The 18,244-nt window shown below is 45.6% G+C and overlaps 1 protein-coding gene across 2 annotated transcripts in view; it reads right to left on the reverse strand.

The window, feature by feature from the left end:
* Positions 1 to 1,899: 1,899 nt before the first annotated feature.
* Positions 1,900 to 18,244, reverse strand: part of MCFD2 (multiple coagulation factor deficiency 2, ER cargo receptor complex subunit) — a 45,840-nt gene continuing 29,495 nt past the window's right edge. For both annotated transcript variants that reach the window (XM_068279720.1, XM_068279719.1), the window contains exons 2-4: positions 13,344 to 13,505; positions 8,761 to 8,920; positions 1,900 to 2,243 (exon numbers count right to left, since the gene is read on the reverse strand). In XM_068279720.1, coding sequence (XP_068135821.1) covers positions 2,112 to 2,243; positions 8,761 to 8,920; positions 13,344 to 13,498 — 447 coding nt within the window. In that variant the 5' untranslated portion in view covers positions 13,499 to 13,505 and the 3' untranslated portion in view covers positions 1,900 to 2,111. The remainder of the gene's footprint in view (positions 2,244 to 8,760; positions 8,921 to 13,343; positions 13,506 to 18,244) is intronic.

The following is an 18,244-nucleotide window of genomic DNA, read 5'->3' on the forward strand; positions in this document are numbered from 1 at the left end:
TATACTGGGCACATATTATTCTCCTGGCTACATATACTGGGCATATATACCCCTGGCTACATATACTGGGCACATATACCTCTGGCTACATATACTGGGCACACATATCCCTGCCTACATATACTGGGCACATATACCCCTGGCTACCTGTTCTGTGGACATCTCTACCCCTGGCTACCTGTTCTGGGGACATTATACCGCTGGCCACCTATTCTGGGGACATCTATACCGCTGGCCACCTATTCTGGGGACATCTATACTGCTGGCCACCTATTCTGGGGACAACTATAGACCTGGGGCTACCTATTTTTGGGGAACCACGTCAGATTGAGTGTATTTTGGAGAACTGCTGCCAGGTGAGAGGTGTCTACCATATTAAGGGGGCATTCTACCTATTTATGTGAAATGCTGTCTATTTATGTGACTCATGACTGCTGAATTTGTCTTGTTGGGGGCCTCATGGTTACTGAATTTGTCTTGTTGGGGGCCTCATGATTTGTTGGGGGCCTCAAGATCGCTGAATTTGTCTTGTTGGGGGCCTCATGATTGCTGAATTTGTCTTGTTGGGGGCCTCATGATTGCTAAATTTGTCTTGTTGGGGGCCTCATGATTGCTGAGTTGGTTATGTTGGGGGTCTCATGATTGCTGAATTTGTCTTGATGGGGGGGGCTCATGATTGCTGAATTTGTCTTGGAACATGCTGGAAGGTACATACTGAGGGAGGGTGGGTGAGCGTGAGCCTGCTAACCTCCATATACATTTGGCTCCACCCATAACCACGCCCACATTTATTATGTAACCACGCCCCTTTTTGGCGCGGCGCGCTACGCGCGCCGCAACCTTAACTTTGGGGGGCGCATTAATAATCTTTGTCCCCGGGCGCTGACAACCCTAGCTACGCCTCTGTCCAGAGGCTTCCCTCTTCGCGGATAAATATGTTGTTATGTACTTGAGTTTTGGCTCTGGTACACTTTAACTCGAGAACACAAAGATCACTGGATTGGAAAAGCTGCCTAGAAGGGGTAGCTGGACCCCAGTTCTTTTAGTAAGATATCGTTCCCATATGTAGGCGTGAAATACTGAGAGCGTATACTGTAATATAGCCGCAGCCCTCAATTCGTGTACAGGAAGAGACAAGACACAGAACATTTATATTGCACTTTTCTCCTAGTGGAGTCAAAGCACCACACCTGCAGCCACTAGGGCGCGCTCTATAGGCAGTAGCAGTGTTAGGGAGTCTCGCTCAAGGACTCCTTACTGAATAGTCGATGGCTTACTGAACAGAAAGAGGAGCCCTTAAAGAGAAACTGTAACAAAAAAAGTTCCCCTTAGGGGTACTCACCTCGGGAGGGGGAAGCCTCAGGGTCCCAATGGGACTTCCCCCTCCGCTGTAGCTGCAGGCAGTCCAGCGCTGGCTCCCCCGAAGTGTCCTGCAATCCTTCCTCGACAAGCCTGACAAGCGCTGATTTATTTACCTTCCCTGGCTCCTGCGGGGGCGCTGTTGCGGCTCTCCGGACGGAGATAGGCGGAAATAGCTGATCTCTGTCGGGTCCGCTCTACTGCGCAGGAGCAGGAGACTTGCGCTTGCGCAGTAATGCAGCCTGAGAGCGATCGGCTATTTCGCCTATCCCCGAGCGGAGAGCCGATACTGCGCCTGCACTGGAGCCGGGAAGGTAAATATTTACATCCCGCTGTTCAGGAAGCTTTATCGCCGCCGCTGTGGGACCGAGAAGGACAGGGGAAGGCCTCAATAGGATCCGGAGGCTTCCCCCACCCGAGGCGAGTACCCCCCAGGGGAGGTTTTTTGTTACAGGTTTTCTTTAGTAGTACACTATCAAGGTAGAGGGTAAAAAAAGGAGGACTCTAGTATGGCTGTTGCTGCAAGAAAAAGGCCGACAATTAAGGAAACCTTAAAAACCATGTATTTTCTATTAAAGTACATTATGTTCTTATATAAATTAAACCATTAAAAATGGCCACAAACTGCCCCAGTTGCGTCGCTGACCTATAAGACGGGACGACACGGGGAGAGGAGGCCACGGGACTATAAAACATACTGCAGATTTCTAGTTCACATTTAGGAGAAAATATGCCAAAATTTACAAAGTCTTTTATTCCATTGATTTTGCAAACTCTGCATAGTCAATATATCCATCGTTATTCTTATCGTCGTCCTTCAGGACGCCGTCGATGAGGTTTACCAGCTCTTCCTCGCTTATCGAGGGCGGGTGCTCGTTCCCCTCCTGCGAAAAAAACAGGAAAAAATAAATAAATGAGACTTTGATAAATAAGTAAATAAAAGGGAGGAATAAACACAGGAGAATCATGGAAACAACATTCACCTGAAGTGATCACAAACGGTTATTTGTGCCAGCAGGCATCTTTTATGTGCATAGTAGTTAGCGCTGGATAATAGCAACACCAGCTGCTTAGCAACAGCAGGAGTGAGTGACAGTTGGGGGTCTATTCACACGATGGGGCTGTCAGCCTCCCTAAATGGTTGCACCGTTAAAGAACACCTGAAGTGAAAATAAACTAATGAAAAACAATTGTATCTATCTTCCTTCTCCTAAGAATGACTTTTTAAGATAGTCCACAGTTTTATGTTTAAATCTACTTTTTAAGTTTTAACGGTTTTATTGTTTTTGCTCAATGACACATTCATTGATGTATGCCAGAGCTAAAATCTATAAACTATTGACCCTTTTATCTCTTTCCTGCTCTCAAAAGGCATGTTCTGCTAGGAAAGTGTTTTATAGTTGAAATTTCTTATCAGTGAGGGTCACACTGTAGTCACTTCCTGTCTGAGTCAGGACTGAGTCAGCCACTTACATACCTGATATTTAGCTCTTTCAGGCAGAGAAAGAAAAAAAGGAACACAGCCTAGGTATTTGTGTGCTAGGCACTGTACATACCCATGTCTATCATCATGTCACATGTCACCTCGGGTATCCTTTAAATGTGCAATGCAATTTTTCTGAACTTGAAGACTCGCATAGCAACATTCCCTTCATGGTGTGACAAGACCCTTAGTCTACGTACACACATGCGACAACAATCGTTCGTTGAGAACGACGAACGAGCTTTTAATTGATGAAAGAACGACCTAAGTAAAGTTAGTTTTTAAATGTGTGTAACGATCTGATCGTTAGAACGAACGTTACATCACGTAAAGCAACTATTGCGCCTGCGCATAAAAATGAGAAGTTTCAGGGAGAAATAGTGAAATGCGCATGTCAAGCCTAGTACGAACGACCGTTTGCAACGATGTACTACTTTTGCAAACGATCGTCGTTGGGAAAAATCCGCCGAGACAGAACTTCTTTTGTAGCGATTTGGCTCGTTCGTCGTTTGCCTTAATAGTCGGTGGTTCGTTTTTTGTAACGATCGTCGTTGGTAAAGATCGGGGAACGATCGTTACAAACGACTATAGTCGCATGTATGTACGCACCTTTATGGTGGCCATACACAGTACAATTAAAACGTTCAATTTTCCCATTTCTTCGACCAAAACGTTCAAAATACAGTGAAACTAACCTCCCTAGCGGTAAGCCCAACCTGAGCTCGGGGTATGAAAAATGAGCTGCGAGCGGTAAGCCTGAGCTCAGGTCGGGGTAGAGAATTACATTGTTTCCTGGCAGTGTAGGAGTCGCGTGAGTGCGATCGGCGATGCGCAGCGGGACTCCAGCCTCTGTCCCCGTCTGTCTGCAGCCGGGGATGAGCAGCACAAACCAAATTATATGCAATACTATGCAAAGAAAAAAATCTGATCCAAAATGTTGGAAAAATCTGGGGTGACCGTTTGTGAAATTGTATAGTGTATGGTAGGTCGTATAAAAAAAATACAATTAATCAACTTTTTCTTTTCATATTCGATTGTTTTTCTGGGATTTTGAGTGTTAGTGTATGGCACCTTGAAAATAATTTAAACAAATATTCGCCCAAAAATTGATCCAATTTCTCTAATCGAAAATAAAAAAATATAAATTGTACCCATTCACATGAAAAAGTTTTTTTCAATACAAAATTACTTCCGCCCGCAGCGATTGTCTAAAGGCATTTTTGTGTCACCATATTACCTTGCCACGGACATCTAAAAGACTTTTAGTACACAGTTTTGACTCGGTGATAACTTCCTACTTTACTCAAAAAATGCAAATAATTAAGTTATTAATTACTAAAGCTGCACATGGTGATTAAAGCGGGATTGTCAGCATAAAAATCAAATTTCAACAGCAACTGGTCTGATTGTATTAAGTGATAAAGACGCTAATCCTGCATTCAAAACTGTTTCTGCTGTTATGATTTGGAGTTATCACATACCTTAGGAGCACTGGCCCTTTAGTAGTCAATGCCAAATAGTTGCATGCTGGGGGGTTCTTTTTATCTAGAATATATTCCTCCTCTTCCATTTATTTCCCTGCCTATCTGAAACACGATCCTCTGCTCACTTGTGTTTACAAGCAAGGCTGAGGTGACTTAGTGATTGGAGGAGAAAAGAAAAAAGTTAAGGGCAGAAATGACATCAGGATTTAGCCTCAAACTGTGGGCAAAAGACATGGCCCCCACCAGGAACAGAATTCTCCTCATTTACTATACAATATTCACTGAAATCAAAACGTGGACAGTACAATACATGTGTTATGCAAGTAGATCAAGTATTATATATGTTTTTTTCCCTGGCATAGTATGGCTGATCCTACTGCTTTAACCCTTAGACTGACAGCTATTTTTTATGAAAGCTACACGCCAGTGACAGCTATGTGTGTATTGTGAGATTGTAAAGCAAATCACATAGCACCACGTTTACTGTTTGATTTGCATGCACTCCCATTCATTCCATCCAGTTGTAAAACGCAGGAAAAATGCAGCACGCACTGTCAGCGATTTCAGCGGACAATGGATGGCGGCACTCTGTACAGTGCACCGCGATAACCATGTCGATCACAATGCTCTTGCGACTGGCTACCCGCATGCGCTTCAAATGCTTAAAGTGAACCTCCAGACTAAAAATCTACTCCTCAGCATTGAAAAGGCTTGGTGTTTAATAGTTTCACAGCATTAGAACTTTGTTTTTATTACCTAAGCCTAATTTTTAGCTGCACAGAAGCTAAGATCCACCCCAGCAAAGAAAGCTGTCCGGGCATTTTTTCCCTGATGCTGTGCAAAGCATGATGGGATTTCTGATGATATTGTTCTTATTGCTTAGCAACTGGGAGTGGTGGTCAGGACACAGGACACTTGGAACTGTGTCTCATGCTCCCTGTCACCTCCTTTCAACCAAAAAGATGGCTGCCCTCATGAAAAAAGATGGCTGCCCTCATGAAATCACAAACATTTGTCTGTTCTTTTAAAACAGATTGGGTAAAAGATTATATTACCTATCTATTTTAATTAACATAACTAATGTAACTTAAAGTGAACCTCCAGACTAAAAATCTACTCAGCAGCACTGAAAAGGCTTGGTGTTTCTTTATCAGTTTCACAGCATCAGAACTTTGTTTTTCTTACCCAAGCCTCATTTTTAGCAGCACAGAAAAAAAACTGCCCGGGCATTTTTCCCTGATGCTGTGCAAAGCATGATGGGATTTCTGATGATGATGTTCTCCTTCTGCTGTTTTGGCACAATTTTTTTTTTTACTTTGAATTTGAGATTTGAAGCCTAGCGCCCGCAGCTGGGAGGGGTAATCAGGACACAGGACAGTTGGAACTGTCTCATGCTCCACGTCACCTCTTTTCAACCAAAAAGATGGCTGCCCCCATGAAATCACAAACATTTGCCAGTTCTTTTAAAACAGGGTGGGTAATAGATTAGATTACCTATCTATTTTAATTGACACAACTAATGTAACTTAATGACAGTATGTTTGTTTAGGCTGGAGTTCCCCTTAAATGCGCATGCAGTGTGGAAGGAGCCAAAAGGGTTTATGTAGCTAAACTTACTACACACTGATAAACCTTGGGGAAACGAGGGGATCGGTGGGCATGATGGGGATTAACCCTTATCCACCTTAGCGGTATGGACGAGCTCAGCTCGTCCATTACCGCCAGAGGGTGCCGCTCAGGCCCTCCTGGGCCGATTTTGATCAAATAAAAAGCAGCACACGCAGCCGGCACTTTGCCAGCCGCGTGTGCTGCCTGATCGTCGCCGATCTGCGGCGATCCGCCGCGAGCAGCGGCGAAAGAGGGTCCCCCCAGCCGCCCGAGCCCTGCGCAGCCGGAACAAATAGTTCCGGCCAGCGCTAAAGGCTGGATCGGAGGCGGCTGACGTCCATGACGTCACTCTGCTCGTCGCCATGGCGACGAGGTAAGCGAAACACGGAAGGCCGCTCATTGCGACTTTCCGTGTTACTTCTGGCCGCCGGAGGCGATCAGAAGAACGCATCCGGAGCGCCCTCTAGTGGGCTTTCATGCAGCCAACTTTCAGTTGGCTGCATGAAATAGTTTTTTTTTAATTAAAAAAAAACCTCCCGCAGCCGCCCTGGCGATCTTAATAGAACGCCAGGGTGGTTAAGCCTCATCTATACACGTAGATGAGGCTCCGATGTGCCTTATCAATCGATCGAGCCGCTGATGCGGCTCGATTGATAAGATCCGACAAGTCTGATCTCTTCACCGCCGATTCCCTGCTCGTTCCCCACGAGGGGACAATGGCAGGGAATCGAGTGGAAGATAAGCGACGAGGGCGGATCGAATGCGACGCGAGCGGTGAGGCGGCGGGTACGCGCGGGGATGCTGAAGAGGCGATCCGGCGGCTAATCGAGCTCCGTGTAGATGGGGCTTTAGACTACCAGCTATTTTTTTTACGAAACTTACATGCCTGTGCTAGCTATGTTTGTATTGTGTTTATTAAAATTACTTGCCCAAATCTACATATAGCAAAGTCCAAATTTATTCAGATTGTTATCAGAGGGAACCTAACCCGAAGGGAGAACAAAGCATTTCACTTGCCTGGGGCTTCTACCAGCCCCCCTGTAGCCACCTTGTCCCGAGAAGTCAATCAATGTTCCTCCGGTCCCCCGCCGCGGCTACGTTTCATTTTTCCCTGTCTGGCCAGTCGATGGCCACCCGCGTCCTTATTCACGCTCCTGTCACGCGCAGTGACATATAAATAAATAATAAAAACCTTTTCACCTGAGTTTTCTCCTTGGTGATAATTTTTCATTTCCCTTTAAAATAACTTTTCAGCATTTATGAGTTTGTGTATTTTCTTGCTTTCTGGGGGTTTAACCTTTTGGGGACCGCCGTTATGAGATCCTACGCCGCACTTGTGGCTGTTCTAGCCTGATCCGTTTCCGCGCCCGACATGATCATGCGCAGCGGAGAGGGGAGATTAAGCGGTCATATGACAGCTGGCATCTCCCCTCAGTGATCAGCAGCCATTGCGTATGGCTGATCACGTGATCACTACGATCACCGGCGGATTTGACAGCTGCGGCGGTAGAGAGGAAAGAAGAGGATTCACTCACCTCCCTGCCGTTCCCACGATGATCAGCGCTCCCCACTGCTCTTGCCGGCATCTCTGCTCGTTGTGACGTAAGTCCCGGGCCGCGGCTTGATGACGTCATCAAGCCGCAACCCGGGAGTTAGCGCCAGTACGAGTGGGGATGTCGGAGAGGGAAGGCTCTGGGTCCTAGCCTTCTCCGTCCACCAGCAATTGGTCGTGGACTGCTCTCTTCCGGGTTGGGGAGACTTCGGAAGCACTCGGGCTCCGTACTGCGCACGCGCAAGCCTCCTCCCTGGCGCAATCGTACAGTACAGAGACACTGGTCTTCGGGAGCCTGAGTGCTTATGAAGATTGCCAAAGTATCTGTATTTTAAAATTCGTTTTAGACTTGCTTTAAAAGGACATTTTATTGACAAGGGGCTGGATTCACGATAGCGTGATAACTGCTATCACAGCAGCTATCACGCTCTGCCGCTCGCAAATGTTTACATGCGAACAGCATTCGTTCACATAATAATCGAAGGTTATCTCATGCTCATGTGCGCTTTTCATGTGAAACGTGCACGTGATTGCGCGCAAACGTTTGTTTATCGGGCTTGATTCACTAAACCGTGATAGAACAAGTATCACACGTTATCAAAAGTTATCGCATGTTACGAAAGTTATCACACGTTGGGCTTGATTCACGGAACCGTGATAATTCATCACGGCCGCGCGCATTTTCTTGCGCAATCGCACATTTTTGCCCACGATTGTACGAGAAAATTCGCAATTGCGCGCGAAAATGCTAGTGTAGCCCGGTATCAAAGCTAACATGCTTTATCAGAGTAGCATAGCGAGCGCTACGAACTTATGCCTGCTAATCGGCAATGGCACTCGTCCTGCCCTGAGCCCCTGCGGGTTTGTAGCGCTCGCTGTGCTACTCTGATAAGGCGTGTTAACTTTAATAACGTGTCATTACATTTGATAACACGTGATATTTGTCTTATCACAGTTTAGTGAATCAAGCCTGATAAAGGAACATTTGCGCACGATCATGTGCGCGTTTCACGTCAAAAGTGCACGTGATCGCACGATAACCTTTATCACGTGAACTAATGCTGTTCGCGTGTAAACTTTTGCGAGCGGCAGAGTGCGTGATAACTGCTGTGATAGCAGTTATAACTCTTTAGTGAATCAAGCCCAAGGTGTGAAAATAACATGCGCCAATCGCACGCAAATTTGTGGCTAAACGTGCCCTCGTAAACTAGTGAAAATTGTGATCCTGTTTTTTCAGTGTGGGCGGGCCCTGAAGGACATTTCTGCACACGGACCTCTTTGTGCACGTGGCGGATGGCGACTGCCAGTTCCAGGCCGTCCAGTAAGCTGTTGCCGTCGTAGTCGTGCATCTTGAAGTAATGGAGCTGGATTTCCTGCGGAGACATCTCGGATTCCGGTTTGTTCACCACTCCTTCTAGGTGCTCCATGATGTGACTGCGGAAGACAGGAAGCCAATCAGAGATGATCTAACGTCACAGGAAACGTGCAACAAGATATAGAAGGAGGAGGACAGATCGGCACGATTTTCTACAATCAGCTGCCTGAAATGCTCATTTTTTAAACTCCCAGCTCCAAAGTAAACTGCACAGAGCTTGAAACGGGAGCAAACCAAATAATAATATATAGTTACATTCTATTGACCAAATTCCCAGTCTGTTTGCACTTTGCAATATAGCAATCCTGAAGTGAAAACAAAATGATGCCATAATTAATTGTATGCATTTTATTAAAAGGTAAATGGACCCTAAGACCGTCTCATAATTTTTTTTACTTATTTTAAATTAAAAGGATACCTTATCGTAGAAAAAGAATAAAAAAACGTGGGGAGCAGGCATGTTTAGTGGGTTCTCCTCAAGCCCACCGCTCCCCCCGTTCTCATCCGCCCCCCCCCTCCGGTACTGCCTAACGACCCCCAAACTTACTTCTTGGTTGGGGTGGTCGTGGCTGACTGCAAAGGCGCTGCTCAGTGGCCCGCTGCTGGGAGCGATCTGCGCATGAGCACTATGTCACAACTATGTAGTGCACATGCACAAATCGCTCCCAGCCACAGCTACGTAGTGCGCATGTGCAGAGCGCTCCTGGTCACGGGCGCGCAAAAGATGTGCACCGCCTGGCAGCACCTGCGCAGTCTGAGGGGGGGGGGGGGGGCGGAGGAGAACGAGGGGAGCGGTGGGCATGAGGGGAGCCCACTAAACACGCCTGCTCCCCACGTTTTTAAATTCTTTTTGCACTAAGGTATCCTTTAAGGGCTTCATTTTTAAGATTAAATAGGCTTAAAGGGTACCTGAAGTGATACACCCGTTACACTGAGGCAGCCCAAACTATAGTGGGCTTAACGCATATGTGAGCGTGGACAAGGTGCTGAGCAATGCAGACTGACCGCCCCCTCTGAACTCCAGAGCAAACAGCACCTATTCGGCGTGCAGCGTGGAGCATGGCAAGTCTATGCAGCCGCAGTGACTGGTACCAGTTGAACCACGGGACGCCGCGGTAAGCAGTATCAAGTCAGTATGAACTGAACCAGAAGGTCGGAGGACCCGAATCTAGTGACGGGTGAATCTAGTCAAGAACCACCTGAAATCGCACAAGTGCACACTCAAATCGCCTCACTGCAAAGATCAGCCGATCTGTATGTGTGTAGATTGGTGTATGTGTGCCTGTTTGCCTGGGGGAGAGGAGAGCTCGCCATAATTGCTGTGGCAGTGTTTTTAAGGGATGGGATTCTATAAGAATATGTGTTATACAAACAACTGATCAATAAAATTTATACTTTTACAGTCTGACTAGCTATTTAGCCCGCCCGTTAAATAACTGGCGCTAGGGCTGTGACGTGACCCCAGGGCGCACGGCTGTGTTCCATGCCACGCCCGCCAGAGCTCTAGGCCGTGTGCACCAATGGCCGGCCGCCCGCTCCCCTGGCCCCGTCCTCCTCCTGTCCCAACGGCTACACATGCGCAGTAGCTAAAAACACACCGACACAGGGACAGCAGGATAATGCAGGGACAGCGGGATTTTATTAAATACGATGAGTGGCGGTTTGACTACCTTACTTTGGAGAGTTATTAGATTAGCGCAGGTTGCGGCCCCGCCCCCTGTCTGCTTCTCTACAGCACTGCAACTAAAAAAGCTGCTAGAGAAGGTCTGCGAGAGGCTAATAAATCTGGATTAGGAGTAGATTTTATGACATTGGCCTCAATTCTGGTAGGGTTATCAAACAAATTACCTCATGTGAGGCGATTTACCTCATGAGGTAATGACATTTAGCAATTCTGGTAGGTTTTAGTCATGTTTTACCTCATGAGGTAAATGATGAGGTAATTTACCAAAAATAGCCATTCTCACGAAAATTAGGGGTTCTGTTAGGACATAATTTACCAATCAGACCTGCCTGTACCTGGAGGTAAAGTCAATTGGTTTGCATTTTGCAGTTTTTAGTGGAGTTCCTATTGCTGTTTTAGTGGAATTCCTATTCAGGCTGTGTAATAGAAAAGAATAGTAGAAATAAAATTAAATATTTACTGGATTTTTTTTTTATATGGAATGCCTATAAATATACTTTTTATAGGTTGCTACATAATCAAATACACCTCCCCCCTAAAAAAAAAAAAAAAAATCTTCTTCCAAAGACTATCCTAAATTATGGAAGACAATTAAAGACTACCATTACTTATTTACTGCATGCTTACCGCTGAAATACCTCGGGCTTGATTCACAAAGCGGTGCTAACTGTTAGCACGCCTGTGAAAACCCCCTTAGTACATCTAAACAAGCTTATCGCGCATAAAACTTTACGCGCGCAAAACTTTACGCGCGTACTGCACAGAGCGCAGGGCGCTCCGCGCGAAGTGCCCATTAAAGCCTATGGGACTTAGCGCGCGTAAAACTTTGCGCGCGCAAAGTTAGTGCGCTATCTGATTGAGAAATCCGGTGCTAACCTACTTAGCACCCTGGTTAGCGCGTCTAAAGACTTTAGACGTGCTAAGTAGGTTAGCACCGCTTTGTGAATCAAGCCCCTCATGTTTTACCTCACTTTATGCATTTACCTCATGTTCAGAAATGGAGAAAAAAAATCCTTCATTATTGCTAAAAAAATAAATATATATTTATATTTCATGAGGTATTTTACCTACAAAAAATATTTACCTCACACAGCTACCAGAATTGAGGCCATTGCAACCTTGAACTGAGCTAATCATAGTCAGGAAGTGCATTTCACTGGCCCAAATACAAGTTGCATACAATTTACATGCAACCAGAGCCAAGCCTTAAAGTGATCCTGAGTTCAGCTGTTTTTGGGGCATGTCTTGGGTCGTTCATGGTGCCCATCTTCTTCGCTCTGTTCCCACTCGCAAACTGTCATTGACTGGAGCCCACTAATCTGGGCTCCAATATCACATGACTCAAGATGGCCAATAGGAGCAGCATAGTGAGGGGAGGGAGCAATCAACAACTCGGGCCCGAGACTTGTTTCATGATGTGGATACAGGTTCACTTTATAGGTGATGTCATCAGCACAGTACAGGGGAATGCCTTGAGTAACCACATCATGCCATGGGCTGAAGGGAACAAATGCGCGTGTGCACGAGCACGCGCGCTCCCGCGCACGTCGGCACAGCAACCGGAGTTATAGCTGTACACTAATAGGATGTTCGTAAACGTCCATATTGCAGGAAGTGGTTAAATGGATACTGTTTTGGCAAGGGGGTAAATATAAGCTAAAATGCCAATACCTATAATTATAATATATAAAACCCCCAAGTACATGATTATGATAGGCTTTCTAATAACCAAAAAAAGGAAAATATGAATATGAATTTATTCAACAAACTATAATTAACCACTTTACCCCCGCTCGTACGAATTTCTCCGTCCCTTTTTCCACCCTTTAACCCCCAGGGACGGAGAAATCCGTACTTTCCGCGCTCCCGCCGCTGCCTGCGCTCCTGCTCGTAAACACGCCGCCCGCCGCTAGTAAACACGCCGCCGCCCGCCCGGAGATCAATGAACGGAAAAATCCATTCCCGTTCGTTGATCTAAGCCCCGCAATGATTCGCTGCTCTCCGATGGGCAGCGCGATCATTGTGAAAACAAAACACTCACAGCCTCCTTGTACTTCCTGCAGGTCGCAATAAACAAAAAGCTACTGTTGCCATCTTGTGGCCAAATAGTAAAACTACACCCTAAGCATTTTTTACATAGAAATAAATTAGTGTTACACAAAAAATTAACTCATTACCTCCCACACTCCCCATTCAATCCAAAAAAAATTAAAAAAAATTTATAATTAAAAAAAAATACATAAATAGTTACCTTAGGGACTGAACTTTTTAAATATTTATGTCAAGAGGGTATAACACTGTTACTTTATAAACTACGGGCTCGTAATTAGGGATGGACGCAAAACTGAAAAAAATGCACCTTTATTTCCAAATAAAATATTGTCGCCAAACATTGTGATAGGGACATAATTTAAACGGTTTTATAACCGGGACAAAAGGGCAAATACATTTCATGGGTTTTAATTACAGTAGCATGCATTATTTAAAACTATAATGGCCGAAAACTGGAAAATATTTTTTTTCCCACATTTTTCCTATTTTCCCATTAAAACACATTTAGAATAAAATAATTCTTGGCATAATGTCCCACCTAAAGAAAGCCTAATTGGTGGCGGAAAAAACAAGATATAGTTCATTTCATTGCGATAAGTAATGATAAAGTTATAGACGAATGAATGGAAGGAGCGCTGAAAGGTGAAAATTGCTCTGGTGCTCAGGGGGTAAAACCCCTCAGTGGTGAAGTGGTTAATAGCCAAACACTGATCTAAATCCATCGTCTTCCTCATCACCGTACTCACTCTTTATCCTGCACCATCTGCTTGTCGAAGCGCGCGCCCGTGTGGTGCTGGTCCTCCTCCACTCTGTGCTGGGCGTGTTCCTCTGCTACTGTGGCCACGATTATCACTGCAGATAGCAAGCAGCAGTACACATAGGCAGTCCTGTGGCCGGTCATTGTGCTCCTAGAGGAGGTGGAGACAAGAGGCGACACATGAGGGGGCGTGTCTGCCAGGACAATGCAACAATAAAACCTGCCATCATGTTTGTTTAAAGGGACTCCGAGCACCTCTCATGGGCATGCCTTTAAGACCCCGACCAGTACTGCAAAGTACTTAAAGATGCAAGACCTTCCTGTAGCTTATGCTCTCTTTCATTTGATGACTGAATGACTATTCTACACCAAATAGTTTTCGTTCGATTTCAATTTAAAAATCGCGGCTGCCATCTTGGCTATGTTATAACTTCCGGGTCACCCATGTTTTCTATGTTAGAGAAGTGCATCATTGAATGAAGCAGGAAGAGGAAGTGACACGCATGGCCATTGCAAGAGGCTCCTCCAGAGGGGTCATAGCATTACTTTGTTGGAAGTCATCTGGCTTAAAGGAGAACTGTAGTGAGAGGTGTATGGAGGCTGCCATATTGATTCACTTTTGAGCTATACCAGTTGCCTGGCAGCCCTGCTGAGCTATTTGGCTGCAGTAGTGTGAATCACACCAGAAACAAGCATGCAGCTAATCTTGTCAGATCTGACAAAAATGTCAGAAACACCCGATCTGCTGCATGCTTGTCCGGGGTTTGTAGCTAATACTATTAGAGACAGAATCAGCAGAACAGCCAGGCAACTGGTATTGCTTAAAAGGAAATAAATATGGCTGCCACCATATACCTCTCACTACAGTTCTCCTTTAAAGGTATGCCCATGAGAGGTGCTTGGAGTCCCTTTAAAGCAAATCTGTAGTGAGAGAGAAAAAAAAAAAAAAGTATGATACTTACCTATGGAGAGAGAAGGTTCTGGATCCTATGGATCCTTCCCTGCCCCCTCGTTCCAGTGCTGTCCCCCAGTGAAGGTACCCCACCTGCGGGGAGCCCTCGCAAGCACGTGTGTCACTGAGTACTCCCAAAGACGGGCAGCTGTGCGCGGTGCAAGCGCACTTGCTCTTACTTGAGCAGTACAGAGGCGGACGACTTTGAGAGCACTCCGGACACAAGCGTTTCAGAAGCATGTGCGGGCGCAGAACTCTCCCGGCGACATGGCCGGCTCTAGCGTGGGGCGAGGTGTGACAGGGCCAGAGCAGGGCTACGGGTAGATGGCGCCGCCCTAAGCCCTGCACTGAAGACTATTTGTGTCTGCAGTACAGGGCTTCGAGCGCCATCTTCCCATAGCCCTGCTCTCTGCCTGTCAGCGCGGGACTTTTGACTGGCTGCAGGCACATCATCGGGAAGCTGCACGTCGCCGGGAGAGGAGACTTCTGCCAGGTGAGTAAAGGCTTTTTATTTTAACAGGTTACATTATTTTGTAGTGAACCGCTGCCCACATTACGATAATTTTCTAGTGAAACATTGCTGCACTACGATTATTTTATGGTGAAACGCTGCCTCATTACTTTTATTTTATGGTGAAATGCTGGCCACATTACAATTATTTTCTGGTGCAAGATTTCCACGTTACGATTATTTTATGGTGAATCATTGCCACGTTACGATTTTATGGTGAATCATTGCTGCATTACGATTATTTTAAAGTGAAAGATTGCCGCATTACGATTATTTTATGGTGAAACACTGCTGCGCTGCTTGCATTTCATGTGTCGTAGGTAATGGTTCTTGCATTGCCGCCTCACTGTTATGTGTTACATTACAGTTAGCCCCGCCCACATGTCATGACCACACCCATTTTTGTGCCACACTAGCATTACTGGAGAAAATGTGCTCAAACATGATGCCCCCTTCACATTTCTGACTGTCCCCTCATATGTGCCTTTCTAGAACCGGCCCTGCCGGCGATGGGAATGCAATGGGGTGCGCCGTACGCCCCGGCTGGCGGAATTAAAGGCTAGGCGGCCTGGGATGATGGTGAGAGAATCTGAACACAATGCCAGCTGATACACTGGAGTTAGGCCCCGTTCACACTTGCGTTTTGGCAAGTAAACAGACCGGATCCTGACCTGATCCTGATCAGAACCGTACGGTTCCGATCCGGATCCGGTCCGTTTGTATCAGGCATGCATCAGGCTGCCATCCGGATCCGTGGACAAAAAATAGCGAAATTTAAAAAAAAAATGTTGGGGTCAGCAGAAGGTGCACGTGTAGAATCAGGTTCCTCCGCTGTAGGCCTCACCTCCACCTCGTCTGTCACTGCTGCTCCACTCCAGACATGCTTGGCCCATGTGTCCCCATCCGAAATGGCCGCTTGGATACGCATAGGAAGTGGGGTAGAACGTCAGGTTTTTGTAGGCAGTGTGTTCTGTGCCTTCCGTTCCCCATTGGTTTCTGTGTTCTGGATGGTGCTGTCAGGCTCAAGTCCGGGGTCCGGTCCGGGTGCGTGGGCCGGAGAGCTGGACCCAAAAAATAGCGCATGTTGGAAAAGAGTCCGGAGTCCGGATCCGATCCGGCTCCGTACTGTACGGAACGGACACGTGTAAACGTCCGCATAGCCTTTACATTGCTATGCGGAACGTACGTTCCGTTTGTACAGTATGCGGTCCGGATCAGATCCGGAAAATCCGGATAGCGAACGCTAATGTGAACTGGGCCTAATATATACAGTAATTCAGGTTCATGTTTTTCTTTGAGAAGAGTTGTCAGATACACATGGGGCTCTATTCACAAAACTTCTCATAAATGACTTATTTATCACCTACCGTGTTTCTCCGAAAATAAGACAGCGTCTTATATTAAATTTTGCACCAAAAGATGTGCTGGGGCTTATTTTCCTCTGCTGGCTCCACCTCTTGTGTACCACTGTGTTCCCCTTGTACCTTTAGTGTCCCCCTGTTGTCCCCCTCTATACCAGTGTCTTCTATCTCCTGTCCTCCTGTGTCCCCCTAGGTCATCCCAATCAGTAGCTGATACCCCCTTTCCCATGAGAAATCTATTCCTTTTGTCTAATAGATCATCAGGAGGCTCTGTATGGCTGATATTGTGGTGAAACCCCTCCCACAGTGTGATGTCATGACCATGGTCTTGACAGTTTGATGTCTGTGAGCCTCTTTGCATTGTGGGAAATAGCAGCTGTTTCCAACTGCCAAGCAACCGGTATCTCCCTCTGTGCATATGTATATCTATAAAAAAACAACAAACTTTTAGCCTATCGCATTGTTAGGAAAGGGGGGGGGGGGGGGGGTTATAGACAACGGCAGTTGGTGCTGTTAGTATTTTTCTCATGTCTGCCAGCAGTAAAGATGAAGACCTGCAGGCTGAATGTGGATCAAACAATATGAACAAATTTCAAGGCAAATATAAATCATTTCTTAATCCCTCTACTGTTTAACTTCTCACTTTGCAATGTATTTATTTATTTTTCCCTTTTCGCTAAAGTTCCTTTTTAAGTAAAGGAGGGCGTGTGCCTGTCTATATACCGTGATGAAACTGTCAGGCCTGTGTGGCAAGCACGCTGGTTTCAGGCCTTGCATCATTAAAGCAACAAAAATAACGAACCTATCTGCTGCATAATCATGCAGAGAGGGCGTTACATGAGTCTTTATAGTAAATCTGCCTTTCTTTACAAATATAAACACAGAGCAGGCTTACTGCTCACTATAGAGGTAATTCTTCCAGTTTTTGTTTACTTATACACAAATTAAAATGCCATATAATGGGGCTTATTAAAATAAACAAACTAAAAAAAAAGCAATTCACTTGCATTGTTTAATTTTACCCCATTCTAAAAGGGTGTTGTCCAGCCGCCATTCAGTCATGTTCGGCTCTTTGCGACCCCATGGAGCAAGTCAGACTCCTCTATCCTCTACTGCCTGTTGGAGCTTTTCCAAGCTCACGAAAAATTAAGCATGCCCCTAGGTAGTTATACTAAATAACTTCCTAAAGTGCCTTCATTTTAATAAGCAAGGTCATTTTGCTGTAATCTAATGTTAAAAAATGGCAATTAGATGTGTTTTCAAGAAGGGCAACTACAGAGGTTTGCAAGTTTAAAGTGAACCAGAGACAAAGCACCCTCATGTATTTACCATATATATCAGTGGGAACATTAGAGAAAACACCTACCCTGCTCTCTGTTTCATTCTTCACTGCTCAGTCTGCTTGTTATCAGCCCTGATAAAATCCCAGACTGAGCATTCAGTCTGGCTTTACTCAGGAATCATTATAGCTGAGTCTGTCTTTTTTGATGTCTTTTCAAGCCCAAGCTTGCCCCCTTCTGGCTCTGCTATAATAAATCAGCTATAATGATTCCTGAGCAAAGCAAGACTGAATGCTCAGTCGGGGACTTTATTAGGGCTAATAACAAGCAGGCTGAACAGTGAAGGATGAAGCAGAGAGCAGGGTAGGCGTTTTTTCGAATGCACCCACTGATATATATGGTAAAATACATCAGGGTGCTTTGTCTCTAGTTCCCTTTAAGGGAATAACTCCCATGTCATTTCTTTTCCATTTTACAACCATGATCTGATCTTGTACAGACACTCCCTGTTACCACTTCCTGTCAGTAGCAAAGTGACATCCCCTCTATCTTACTAGCTCTATATGCTAACAATTCTGGCATCTGTACTCTGATGTGAGGTCATACATTATTAGGCAAAGTGGCAAACTGCTGAACGATGGATGTCAGGTAGATATTGTTTACCAAGCCTTGGGGTGTATGCAATAAACTGCTTTCAGCAGAAATAAGCATGTAAAGTCTATGCATGATGGGTAGAGTGCATATATTGCATTTTGCTCCGCTCATTATGCGGTAAGGGTCCTTTTC

The sequence above is a fragment of the Hyperolius riggenbachi genome, chromosome 4 (assembly GCF_040937935.1).
Source record: "Hyperolius riggenbachi isolate aHypRig1 chromosome 4, aHypRig1.pri, whole genome shotgun sequence".
Classification (NCBI taxonomy): Eukaryota; Metazoa; Chordata; class Amphibia; order Anura; family Hyperoliidae; genus Hyperolius; species Hyperolius riggenbachi.